Source organism: Coregonus lavaretus (genome assembly GCF_964263955.1).
Source record: "Coregonus lavaretus genome assembly, chromosome: 36".
Classification (NCBI taxonomy): domain Eukaryota; kingdom Metazoa; phylum Chordata; class Actinopteri; order Salmoniformes; family Salmonidae; genus Coregonus; species Coregonus lavaretus.
This window is the reverse complement of record NC_140023.1, coordinates 27888173-27901903: the sequence shown is the minus strand read 5'-3', so window position 1 is coordinate 27901903 and position 13731 is coordinate 27888173. Positions and strand designations below refer to the sequence as shown.

The 13731-nt window shown below is 42.7% G+C and overlaps 1 protein-coding gene across 1 annotated transcript in view; it reads right to left on the bottom strand.

Moving 5' to 3' along the window:
- ablim1a (actin binding LIM protein 1a) overlaps positions 1-13731 on the bottom strand; it is a gene marked incomplete at both ends in the record, with an annotated part of 86475 nt that overhangs the window by 36850 nt on the left and 35894 nt on the right. Inside the window, 4 exons of the mRNA XM_084153068.1 lie at positions 2557-2650; positions 2894-3020; positions 3890-4002; positions 6976-7159. Coding sequence (XP_084009194.1) covers positions 2557-2650; positions 2894-3020; positions 3890-4002; positions 6976-7159 — 518 coding nt within the window. The remainder of the gene's footprint in view (positions 1-2556; positions 2651-2893; positions 3021-3889; positions 4003-6975; positions 7160-13731) is intronic.

Genomic DNA, 13731 nt, shown 5'->3' with positions numbered 1-13731 from the left:
CCGACACTGCTCCACTGACGGCCATCTTTGCTTGTTCATCACCGTCAGCAACAACAGCCCAGCAGAGAGAAGGAACATAGTGCACATCAAATGATGACATTGTGCAAATAACATGACAAAGTATGTGTAATCAACCCACATGCTGTTTTCTTAAGGACTGGAACATGCTGACTCACTAGTCCATCCAGGGCATGGTTTAGTGTAATGTCCAGCGTATGTGCATTTCTTCACAGGAGCAGTTCATTAAGAGGCATTTACATGAAATGAATCTCGTCCACCAGACAGCTCTCACTCTGTAGAACCGTCTGGTTTCACAGCACCTCAGAATGGAACTTGAATGGGAGTCTATGGGAGGAGCGGCAAAAACAGCCGGCGGTTTTAATTGGATGATCTCTCAGTCCATCACCGTCTAGCGCCACCCTCCCCCCTAGATTGTGGACTTCAAAGCACAAGCAGCACAAGTGATTTAAAAGTACTCATCTTAGAAATAGTTTTCACAATTAAACTTTAAATGCCCAAACTCAGAATCATTTGGACTTCCCCAAAATAATATGGTTAATGTGATATAACATTTATTTTGATTGGCGATTTTCGCCATTTTTAAATGTCCCATCTAATACAACTGTCACAGGCTAGCTCACCCCCGGTTTCCACTAGCTTCCATAGCCACAAAGTAAAATTCAAAGTCATAATTGGCTACTAAAATTTGCTTTTTGGTCTTAATTTAAGGTTACGGTTAGGCATAAGGTTAGCAGTGTGATTAAGGTTAGGGTTAAGGTTAGGGTTAGGTTTAAAACAGATTTGAATAAGATACATTGTAGAAATAGGCAGGGTTTATGACTTTGTGGCTGTGTTAACTAGTGACGACCCTCTCCCGCCTTGATTTAGAGCCACGCCTCGTAGTCGTGTGATTCGCTCAGAATTTGAATTGACTAGCATGTCACTCAGTAAATCCACCCCCCCTAAGTTCCAAACATTCCCACACTGTTACCAGGCTTTATGCACCAGCAATTCGAGCCTGGAGGCGAGGTTAAGATGACATACATATACAGTTAACTGATTAAATCAACCTTTGATTTACTCATTCATCCAGGCACACCACAAAGGGTTCACTGTCAGTCAACATGCCTTCAAATATAGGAGCTATCCTCCCTTTGTGCTAAAGTAAAGTCAACAGTATCCTCCCCTGATATTACATAGGGGCTACAGTACTTTGAAAACTGTATAATGAAGTGCTTTGCATACACAGCGACATGTCACACAAAATCTTTTAGGAACAGGACACTGAACAGAAGAGACAAATACCCAAATGGAGAAGCAAACATCCCTGACCAACCACCCTCCCCACTCACCAGTACTCTAACAGAGAAGTGCCAATTCACAGATATGGGTCTATTCTTCAACCAGCCCTGTTGGATCAGGACCACCCTCCAGTCCAGACACACAAACCGCACTAATAGAAACTCGTGTGTCGATGTGTGTCTACACAAAAACGATAAATTTTTTGCAGAATTATGAAATGCTCTTATGTAATCTACTGATTAATCTTCTGAATACAGGGACTACGCCAAATAGTCACTAACACGATTGAGTTCTGCTAAAGATGATTTGTTTTTGTGAGCACACACTCACAGACATTAGCCACATGCAATGGCCAAATCCATTGGAAATAAAACAGAGTAGCGATGGCTCCATTGCTGTCAGTGCATACAGAGCACAACAAAGCAGCATATCTGTCTGCCTCATTGTAAGTGACACAACTCATTCTGTTTCCCCCTCTCCTATCTGCTTCTGTCATTCCACCCTGCATCTCTCTGGCTTTCTCTCTCTTCCGCTATCTGTCCTTTCTCTCTTCCGCTATAGTAGTAGCCAGCCTGTTTGCAGACAGAGATGCAATCCAACTATGAGTTATGGCAGGGGTTCCCAAACTTTTTCACTCAGGCCCCCCTTCCAGCATTGGGAAACATCCCGTGCCCCCCATGTGTGAGCGCGCCACGCCTATTTCTATGGGCAAAAGCACTGTTCATGACACAAACTGTTCACACCCCTCTTGTTGGTGGAGAGAACATTTTGCAGGTTTAAAGCTTATTTCCTGGAATTCTACTCATTCTGGGTGCAGAGAAAATGTTGCAGTTTTAAAGCTAATTTTCTTACAATTCTATACATTTTGCCATGTCTAATGTGTATTCATGTGATATTTGAGTGACTTAAATATTACAACGAAATGTATAGGCTAAAAAACCTAGCTAAAAAACATTAGCTGACATGGGCTAGTTGATCTGGACATTTCTGACAAGTTATAAATAGCTCTCTAAGGTATGCAATGACTGACATGACAAGAGGAAAACTGATGATGCACTACCCAATTTCGAAATTGCACCCTGTGCATTCTACTATTACAACTTTCAAGAGTAAGTTGAAAGCCGGACTGAGTTCGGCTCTCCCTATGCATTAAACCAATCAGCCAATTGGTCCTTAACTGCATTAAGCCAATCAGAAGACTGTAATGGCATGCAGGGGGAGGAATGAATGTTAGGTGATTGGTGATTGGCTTACCTCCAGCACTTTGCCTGTAATAAACTGCTGGCACGCCTCACACTGGACTCCAAAATGGATCTGGTAGTCCTTCTCACAATAGGGTGTGCCATCCCTGTGCAGAGAGAGAGCATAACACAGACTGCATTAGAATAGGATAGGATAAAATAGAATTGTGTCTTTCACTGTTTCTGCAAGTATACCGCGTGCATGTTATGTGCATTAGAATAGAATACATTAGAATAAAATAAAATAGAGTACAATAGAATAGTGTGTTTTACTTTGCCTGCAAGTATACTGTGTGTGTATTTCGCTGTGTATAAGCATGTCGTGTGTATAATAGTTTTGTTAGACTTACTTGCTGATGTACTCCCCAGTGAGGACCTTTTGACAGGCCTTACACTTGAAGCAGCCCAGGTGCCACTGTCTCTCCAGAGCTAAGAGAGCCTGACCATTCTTAATGTCTCTACCACAGCCCGTACAGCCTGTAAAACACACACACACACACACACACACACACACACACACACACACACACACACACACACACACACACACACACACACACACACAGGCTCAATAGCCATGGCTGCTTCAATCTTCCATTAAGGTATATTACATTGGTAACACTTTACTGTAGGTGTCCTAATGCATGCAATCATAAAGCCTTTATACCAGCTATATAATAAATTATTACATTTGTCATAAGCTGTCATAAGTCGTTTTAAATAGTTATGAGTTAGATGTTATAAAAACCGGTTATAAAGAGTGTTACAAATGATTGTTCATCCTGTTGTCATATGCTCTTATGTCAACTGTTAATAACAACTGATATTACATAGTCTGCATGACAACGTATGCCATATGTTACTACATGCTACATAAGTCTACATACCAGATGTTATAACATGGGCAAAGGGGAGCACAGATGTACTTAGGATTTTTTTATATAAACAAAGACACATTATAATACCGACAACATGCCAAAAAAACACAAATGAAAGAAATGGAAGCAAATAGAATTTTGCTGGGGCACAACATAATTTGTGAAATGATTGCCAAAGTATTGCTGAGCTAGGCTGGTCCCAGGTTTGGCTATACAGCACAAACAGATCTAGGACCAGGCTATGGCTAAGCTGCAGTTGAAATATTGCTGCGCTTATTACTGAATACTGTATATTGGTTACTAGTAGTTTACAGAGTTCTGGTGTTTATCACTGACAATGGGTTACACACATCATATGAACTCAAATAAATTGGTTGGACATTTTTTTGTATTTTTGTTTGAGTATTAGTTCAATGTAACTAAGCCATACACAGTACTGTAAGGATAGTGGAGACAGAGGCTACTCACAGTTGGAGTCGATAATGTCCTTGCCGGGTCCTGGGGATGTGGGCTGGACACAGTACTGACACAGACAGTCTTTGCCATTGAAGGTGACCCTATCCCCAGCAGGAAACGGTCGTCTGTGGGAGAGACAGACAGATACATAGACTAATGGTCAGACACCAGACGGATACAGACGGATAGTTTAGCACAGGTCACATTAGTGTATGTCTGGCTGAGAATATTCAGTGTCTTGAATAACAGTGTACGATGAAGTGAATGTGTGTCAGCATTGTTGGAGTGAGCCTATTGACCCCTTTCAAGACCAAAGCAATCAATGTAGATAAGAGGATGCAGTCAGGATGCTAAGAAGAGTACAATTAAGGTGAACAATAAGAGTAATGAGATAGATAATGAGTAATGCTGCTAGCTCTTGACCAGGGCTCCTTTGAAAAAGAGATTCCTATAGCTCTCTCCTGAATAACTAACATGCTGACTAGACCGGGCATGCGCGTGAGTCCGCGTGCGCCATCGCGCGCATGTTGATTTTGTCCATCCACACCAGATGCGATCAGGAGGTGCAGGTTGAAATTTCAACACGAACTCTGAACCACCTTTATTAATTTGGGGACAGGTCGAAACGCATAAAACATTCATGGCCATTTAGCTAGCTAGTTTGCTGTTGCTAGCTAGTTTGTCCTGGGATATAAACATTGGGTTGTTATTTTACCTGAAATGCACAAGGTCCTCTACTCCGACAATTAATCCACAGATTTAAAAAAGGGTAAACATTTGACATTTACGTCATTTAGCAGACGCTCTTATCCAGAGCGACTTACAGTAGTGAGTGCATACATTTTCATACTAGTCCCCCGTGGGAATCAAACCCACAACCCTGGCGTTGCAACCGCCATGCTCTACCAACTGAGCTACACGGGTAAACCTAGTTTGTTTCTAGTAATCTCTCCTCCTTCCGTCTTCTTCTTCTTCTTCTTCTTCTGGCTTTATATGGCGGTTGGCAACCAACTTTAAGGTGCATTACCACTTCCAACTGGACTGGAGTGTGGACCTCAGTTCATCTTTCAGTCCCCCACGTGGGTATATGCTCCTAAAAACCAATGAGGAGATGGGAGAGGCGGGACTTGCAGCGCTTCAAGCGTCAAAAATGGAACCAAGTTCTATTTTAGCGCCTGGCTACGCAGACGCTCGTTGACGCACTTGAGCAGTTTGGATTAAATGATTGGCTGTGTTTCAAACTCAAAGTAGACAGCCCTCGGCCCTAAACCCTCAGCCCTTGAATGAAGTTTTACATCGTCACATCCAAGTGTACCTTAAATGTCCCTTGCCCAAGCGAGGGAGAGTGAGGATCGAAGAGGCAACATCCTTGGTGGAAATCTTGAACTTGAGCTTAAAAACAAACAACCTAAAGCTTTTTATGTAGCTAGTAAGCTACGGTATCTAGCTAGCACTCCTGTCAGGTAGCTAGCTACAATTACCCATAGCTAGCGAGCTAGTTTTATAGTTTGGTCATTTATTCCAATACATTTCAGAATTCCAAAAAATATGTTTATGAATCTAGCTACGTTTTATAATCTCCTCACTACGAGACAAAACCAATTTGCCAATGCTAAAATCGATGTCTATGTAGTCAATACTTTGTAGAGCCACCTTTTGCAACAATTACAGCTGCATGTCTCTTGGGGTATGTCTCAATAAGCTTGGCACATCTAGCTACTGGGATTTTTGCCCATTCTTCAAGTCAAAACTTCTCCAGCTCCTTCAAGTTGGATGGGTTCCGCTGGTGAACAGCAATCTTTAAGTCATATCACATATTCTCAATTGGATTGAGGTCTGGGCTTTGACTAGGCCATTCCAAGACATTTAAATCTTTCCCCTTAAACCACTCAAGTGTTGCTTTAGCAGTATAATTAGGGTCATTGTCCTGCTGGAAAGTGAACCTCCGTCCCAGTCTCAAATCTCTGGAAGTCTGAAACAGGTTTCCCTCAAGAATTTCCCTGTATTTAGCGCCATCCATCATTCCTTCAATTCTGACCAGTTTCCCAGTCTCTGCCGATTAAAAACATCCCCACAGCATGATGCTGCCACCACCATGCTTCACTGTGGGGATGATGTTCTCGGGGTGATGAGAGGTGTTGGGTTTGCGCCAGACATAGCGTTTTCCTTGATGGCCAAACAGCTACATTTTAGTCTCATCTGACCAGAGTACCTTCTTCCATATGTTTGGGGAGTCTCCCACATGCCTTTTGGCGAACACCAAACGTGTTTGCTTATTTTTTTCTTTAAGCAATGGCTTTTTTCTGGCCACTCTTCTGTAAAGCCCAGCTCTGTGGAGTGTACGGCTTAAAGTGGTCCTATGGACAGATACTCCAATCTCCGCTGTGGAGCTTTGCAGCTCCTTCAGGGATATCTTTGGTCTCTTTGTTGCCTCTCTGATTAATGCCCTCCTTGTCTGGTCCGTGAGTTTTGTTGGGCGGCCCTCTCTTGGCAGGTTTGTTGTGGTGCCATATTCTTTCAGTTTTTTAATAATGGATTTAATGGTGCTCCGTGGGATGTTCAAAGTTTCTGATGTTTTTTTATAACCCAACCCTGATCTGTACTTCTCCACAACTTTGTTCCTGACCTGTTTGGAGAGCTCTTTGGTCTTCATGGTGCTGCTTGCTTGGTGGTGCCCCTTGCTTTTCAGAACAGGTGTATATGTACTGAGATCATGTGACACTTAGATTGCACACAGGTGGACTTTATTTAACTAATTCTGTGACTTCTGAAGGTAATTGGTTGCACTAGATCTTATTTAGGGGTTTCATAGCAAAGGGGGTGAATACATATGCACGCACCACTTTTCCATTATTTATTTTTTAGAATTTTTTGAAACAAGTAATTTTTTTCATTTCACTTCACCAATTTGAACTATTTTGTGTATGTCCATTACATGAAATCCAAATGAAAATCCATTTAAATTACAGGTTGTAATGCAATAAAACAGGAAAAACGCCAAGGGGGATGAATACTTTTGCAATACAACCTGTACAATTTCAAAATTAGAGTATGCACTTCAAAATAAGAGTCTGTATGTGTCGGGTGGGGGTTCTTACTTGCAGATGGTGCAGACGAAGCAGGCAGGGTGATAGGTCTTGCCCAGGGCAGTGACCACCTCTCCCTCCACAAAGTCCCCACAGCCGTTGCAGCGCGTCCCGTGCATTCGCTGGTAGTCCAGGGTACACAGGTAGTCTCCATTCTTCATGAAGAAGCCTCCCTGAGCCAGGTCACAGCCACACACTGCAGGGAGAAAGTCATGTTATTTTCTATCCTCCTTCCATGCATCCATCCAACCATCCATCCATCCATCGACCCATCCATCCATCCATTTGTGGGTTTTACATGTGTATGTGTAGAAATGTGTGTTTGTGTGTCAATTAAATTAAAAAAATTAGGCTACTGAATGTCACTCTGACAAAGGGTACGATAAAATAGAATAATCAAAAAGTGAAATGCCAATGCCTCTGTGGATATGTAAGGTGAAGTATTGATTGTGTTTCCAGAGACAAGAACAATATCTTCCACCTTCAATTATAGAGATATGGAATATAAATACATTATTAAGAAGGCCCCTCCTTGGGTCTTCCCATATGGTATTGCTACCACTGCAGTATTTTGCACTTGTAAAAATGCAGCAAGCTCCAAAGGTGTTGGGACAGTGACACATTTGTTGTTGTATTGGCTCTGTACTACAACACTTTGGATTTTTAAATATACAATGACTATGAAGTTAGAGTGCAGACTGTCAGCTTTAATATATGGGTATTTTATCCATATAGGGTGAACCGTTTAGAAATTACAGCACCTTTTGTTCATAGTCCCCCCATTTTAGGGAACCAAAAGTATTGGGACAAATTCACATATATGTGTATTAAAGTAGTCAAAAGTTTAGTATTTGGTTCCATATTCCTAGCACGCAATGATTACATCAACAAGCTACAAACTTGTTGGATGCTTTTGCTGTTTGTTTTGGTTGTGTTTCAGATTATTTTGTGCCCAATAGAAATTAATGGTATATAATGTGTCACGACTACACGTGAGGATCCAAGGCCTCAGATCAGCTTGGCAGTGGTTGCGACAACCAGACCCCCTCTCACCCACAGGGCCAGTTTTGACACCTTAACACTCTGTCGTAAATTAGGCAGGAGGGGAATCCCCCCTTGCTCTTCAGTATTGGTAAAGGAATTTCCCTTTGTCTCCAGAATACTTTTGCTGCCAAAACTATAACGTCCAAAAAGTAGAACACTGGAACAATATTTCTAGCATCTGAATGTTTGGAATGGTCAGTGGGGATCTAAAGAATTATCATGTCACATTGTTTATTATTTTGTGATGTCATTAAGGATGGTATAAAGAAAATACTGTAACTCGGAAAATGTACACATTCTACCTGTCAAGTTTACATCCAAATGTTGTATAAAATATATGATTAAGGATGAGAGCATTTTTGTTAAGATAGGAATGTGATTTTAGTTTTCTAATGAGATAATTGTTTTTCATATAAACTATGCACGCACAGTGACTAGCCACGCCCCGAGTGAGATCAGAGATCGTGTCAGCATGATGGAACGCACCTTTTTACCCAGAGTGCAAATAAAGGCTTGAAAGACAAATTCACATCAGACCAGAAAGTATGGAGCTGTGGCTACACATTTGAAATAGTTTGAACTTTGAACCTCAGCCTCAGTGAAGAAGATAAACTCACCAGACCATACCTGAACATTGCCAGTCTGCAGCTGTCCAGGTAAAGTGGCTCAAACTCTGACTAACCACACGAGGTGGGAAGGAGAAAATCCCCTCTCAAGACAATCACTGGTACATCTGAGTATCTGTTCTATTTGAACACTCACTACAAGACCAAGACAACTAAGAAGAAGGACATTGTGACCTCTGGTGGACAAGCAGAGCCTTACACCGAAACGGGACACCAGCCGACCCCTTCCCCATTGAAGGATTGGTTGGTTTCAACCGAGAGATGATGAACAAAGACATCTACACGTAAATACATTGCATTTCTTACACCAAACGGGCGGTGGTTCGTGAGCAAAGTATTATGATTACTTTGAGGGTAGTTTCCAAATGTATCAACGATAAGTTGACTTTCTCGTCTCTCCCTCTTCCTTTACCCCTCCCTCTTTTGATAACCAAGCAGTCATGCTATTGTTAGTCCGCTAGGGACTTTTTCTCATGTATTAAGTATGTATTCTGTGTTATTATTTAGTTAGCTAGTAAATAAATAATTCAACCAATTTGCATAGTGCTGAATCATTAATTTTGGAAATTTGAGAAACAACATTTGTTTGGCGAAGCAAAGTATTATATCTGTCTCTCGCGATTCAGGAGCGAGTAGACTCTGTCATTATTAATTTCTTGAGCGAGGACATATGGGCCAGCCAATGAAAGAAATTTGAGAAGCTATAGTTGTTGGCCGAAGCAAAGTATTATCTCTCTGTCTATCGCGCTTCAGTAGCGTGAGTAGACCACAGCGAATATTTCTTTATGTTACCGCGTGTTCCGGTAAAACATTGCTATCAAGGAACGCCGATTGGGTTGAAAGTGAGACGTCCTTAGTAAACCCGTTCCCTATCAGAAGGGGACCCTGTGTGCTGGAAAGTGAACATTCCGGTACAAGACAGAGGCTAGCTTTGCATTAGATGCTAAGCTAACAAAGGGAGAGCAGCTATTTCCCTTTGTTCACAGTAAAATCCTGCACCTTGGGCGACGGAAGTTCCGCCTCCTTGGGACTCCCGTTTGATTTCAGCTTTCTGGGATCAGTGACCCCTGGTGGTGAAAATCGCCAGTACTTATTTTGTCAAAAAAGAAATAATCCCATATGAGGGCCAACGTCTTCTCAATCTCAACTAATTGGATATCATTGTCTCATTCAATTTAACAACGAAGTTAAATTGCCAAACAAACCTTTTACCAGGTTCATCATTTGAATGAGGACCAAATTAATTTGTTCCAACCAATGAGACGTTTTTAACTTTCCCACATGAACCTAGATACAGCGACGCCTTCAGGTTAATTAAAGTTGAATTCCCAGATAGCCTATACAGGTATGATTAATCATTAACATTGCTTAATCAATTAAATTTGCTTTTGTAAAATTCAATCAGGTCCAACTCCCACATTACTGATCCAGTATTGATGATTCATTAACGTCTATAAATAGATTTAAATCGTTTTTGCAGCTACCAATGACTCAAAACCCAAATACATTTTATAATGTGCAAGCTATCAGAAGGAGAGGTACCCAATCTCCCGCTAATTAGTGAACCCTCACCCATAGAAGGATTGATCGCTCAGCAGCGATATAAACCCTAACAATGCCATTAGCGGAAAAAAACTGCTGTAATTGCGACAAACGCCCTCCAAAATAAACCATCAGGCGTAGGCCTTATAAAGGTTCTCTGCAGCTTAACCATGATGTATGGCCACCAGCAGAGATTGACATCGGTCCAGTACCGCAGTGCACAGCAGAAGCACGAGAAAGAAATGGTTGACATGAAGGGACAGGTGGAGAGAACCAGGAAACTAATGGCAAAAGCAAATATTCTGCTAGCCGAGGAACTGCGTTTGAAAACGGAACAATTTAAAGTAATGGCAAAAACTTATGACGACGAACGAGCACAAACTCTTCAACAAAATCGTCTTCTACAGGAACAACTTGATTTATCCTAAACTAAATAAGACGAAGTCCACGCCAAACTAGATAAATCTGACTAGTTATCTTCAAACAGGGCATGCAACTTGATAACATTCATGCGGTTTTGATGAACATTACTTAAAACAATAATGTTCTAGTCCAAATGCTGCAGACCAAAGACAATCAGTTAATGAACACAATGACCAAGTTGGATGGCAAAACAGCGGAACTCATTGAAGTCGCTGACCAAACGAATGATGAGAGAACCCAGCTGATGAAGATGAAAAAAGTGATCGCTAAGCAAGCAGAGGAAATCTAATCACTGAATCTCTCGCTCCGCACTCAAGACCTCTACCTGCAAACCATGACAGATAAGTATGAGGCCGAACGGAGCAAGTGCGACACTCACGTGTCTAAAATAAGTACTCTAAGCACCCAAGTGGACTCTGCTATTGTCATGATTCTCTAAAGCAGAACCCAGAAGCAGACCAGGACAAGGTGAGTAGAACGAAGGTGAGTATTTATTTACAGACTCAAATGTGGAAGCAGAATAATCCAGGAGACGGAGTGGGCAGCGGAGGTGAGTTGGTGGGAGTGACTAGGCAGATCCAATGGTGTCACAGAAGCCACCGACGACCTGGCAGGGGTGGGGTGAATGTTCCGGGAGAATGACTGTAGACAGAGTAAACGGAGGTGAGTACACGGCAAGCAAAAAGTACAGAACAACAAAACTAACTCAAGTAAACTTGAGGCTGATACGCTGACACAACATACTGTTCATGGCTAACGATCCGGCAGGGAATGGATGTCAGGTCAGAGCTTATGAAGTGGAGAGGTGATGATCAGGACCAGGTGTGCAGATAGCTGATGAGATGCAGGTGCGGGTAATAAAGAGATCTCCCGCCTAGCTTCGTCGCTGGCAACCAGACAGGGTGCGTTCAGGAACCTCAGGAAACAGACTCCAGAACAGAAAACAGGCAACACAGGCAGAAACAGACTCAGGAAGCGGGATTCATGACAGCTATGCAGCAGAATACCACCCTTAGGTACCATCTGGAGGCATTCCAGAACAGTCACGCGCTACAGCGTGACTACCCAACCAAGCAACCTAGCTCGCAACCGAAGCTCGGTACACAAAGGAGTGAGGACGAAAGACGGTTTCAGACTTTGCCTCTCTCAGGTGTCCCTCAGTCTTCTCCTCTTGGCCATTTGGCACAGGGGAATATGGCGCCTCCTCGCCAACAAAGCCAAAGCTTGGCTTCTCCTCTTGGCCTGTCGGCCCAAATTCAGGATAAAGCAACACTCTCAGAGCACTTGGCACGGAACGCCTTGACAAAATCGTCAAAAACCTCTGCACCTTTGACCCAGTTCCAGGGAAGCCAAACGACACTGAGACGTTCTTAGCAGACATAGAGGGCGGCTTGGATGGCTAACCAAACACTACAGGATATGACAGGCTTTACCTGTTGAAGCGAATGTCAAATAGACATGTTACAAGGTTCATCCGTCTACAGCACGTGCAAAACGACTACGCAAAACCTTATCACAGCTTTAAAAATAGAACGCAGTGGTTCTGCAACTCGCAAACACGACAACTCGCTGCCTAACACTGTCAGACAAGCTTGGAATGAACACCCACAAGCATACTATCATAGGCTTCGTTCAGCTTACTTTGGCCTACTCACTGAAACAGGAATGGAAGAGCTATTACCATTCAAACAAATGTTTCTGTCGAACATGTATCCCCACTTCATTAACTACTTGGGACCTACTGCCCACATTGGTTTGCCAATCTCAGAACTCATAGAGCTTGCGAGCACAGTTCTTGAGGCATCAAAGGTGCGCAGCACTAAGAGCCCTGACATCTCGGGTTTGAAGATTGAACAGGAGTACTCACTCCAGTTAGAGGATGCACCATCAGGTATTGGAGCATTGAGATGACGCACCACAACGGTTTCTACCCACGAAGCCACGATACCAATACCCACAACGGTCAAAATAACTGTAAAGTACGTCGCAAGCGAAACGACTACCGCTACAATCAACCTGATCATTACGTTCCTGCACCCAACCTTTCAGAGCACAAGGGTAACAAAGGGTTCAATGACGATCAAAACGTAGACCGATGCTCTCTAGAAGCTCTGCTAAGAGAAATATTAAAGTGAGAACAATTTGAGAGAAAGGGGAAAAAGATAAGTCACTATGACTAGACGTGGAATTGCCGGACAACAGGTCAGCCGGAATTAACACCCTTAGCGAGGACATAAATGATCAACTTACTCCCACTCTCAATCGAGACTCTATCCAGGGCCCGCTCTATCAAGAAACAAGCCCACAGGCTTTGACTATAGACTCCGATACAAATGTTGCGAAGAAAAAGGTAAAAAACATCACAATAGCCAATTCCACTCAAAACCCGATGAGTCGATCTGTTTTAACCATGAACACAAATGACACATCACGTTGTTGCGAACAACCACTCCACTTTGTGGGGAATATGACCACAAAATGCAACTCAACGTTGCCATACCTAAAAACAGTCCTGGAGGACTGTTTAACCCGTAATGCGCTAATTGATTAGAGCTCGACAATATCGCTCATCTCTCAAACGTTGTTCAATGATAACAAAAGGGCTTTGAACCCAGCTTAACGTTGGTTAAAAACGGAACGATGCGACACTACACTTTGAGGTTTCACTCAGACTACCTCGTCTCTCACTTTGAGACTCATGCTGAAACTACACTTCCAAGACGTATTGCTTGTTCACCCTGTGTCCGTTACCAGCCTCGAAACTGAACACCTGCTACTCGGAGCAGACTTGATGGATCATCCCACTGATGGATTGGAAAACCAACCACACAACATGTAACCGTGCCGTCTCCACTGACCACACTGTCTTCTCCTGACGCTGGCTGTAACACAGTCATCCATGAGGAGTTTCTGTCGACAGGACCCCATGGGAAACAGACGTTTGGACAACTCTTGGTTCAAAATCTGACCCAATGAGATATTACGATATCTCGTCACATTCAATCAGCAAACCTATTCCTTTCATGATTTCGAGCCTGCAGTCTCTGGAAACGTGATACTGTAGCTAATATTAACTTATCTTGTCCTTCGGACAATTCCACAAGCACCGCGGCCGTCTGAGGAATAAAAGCAT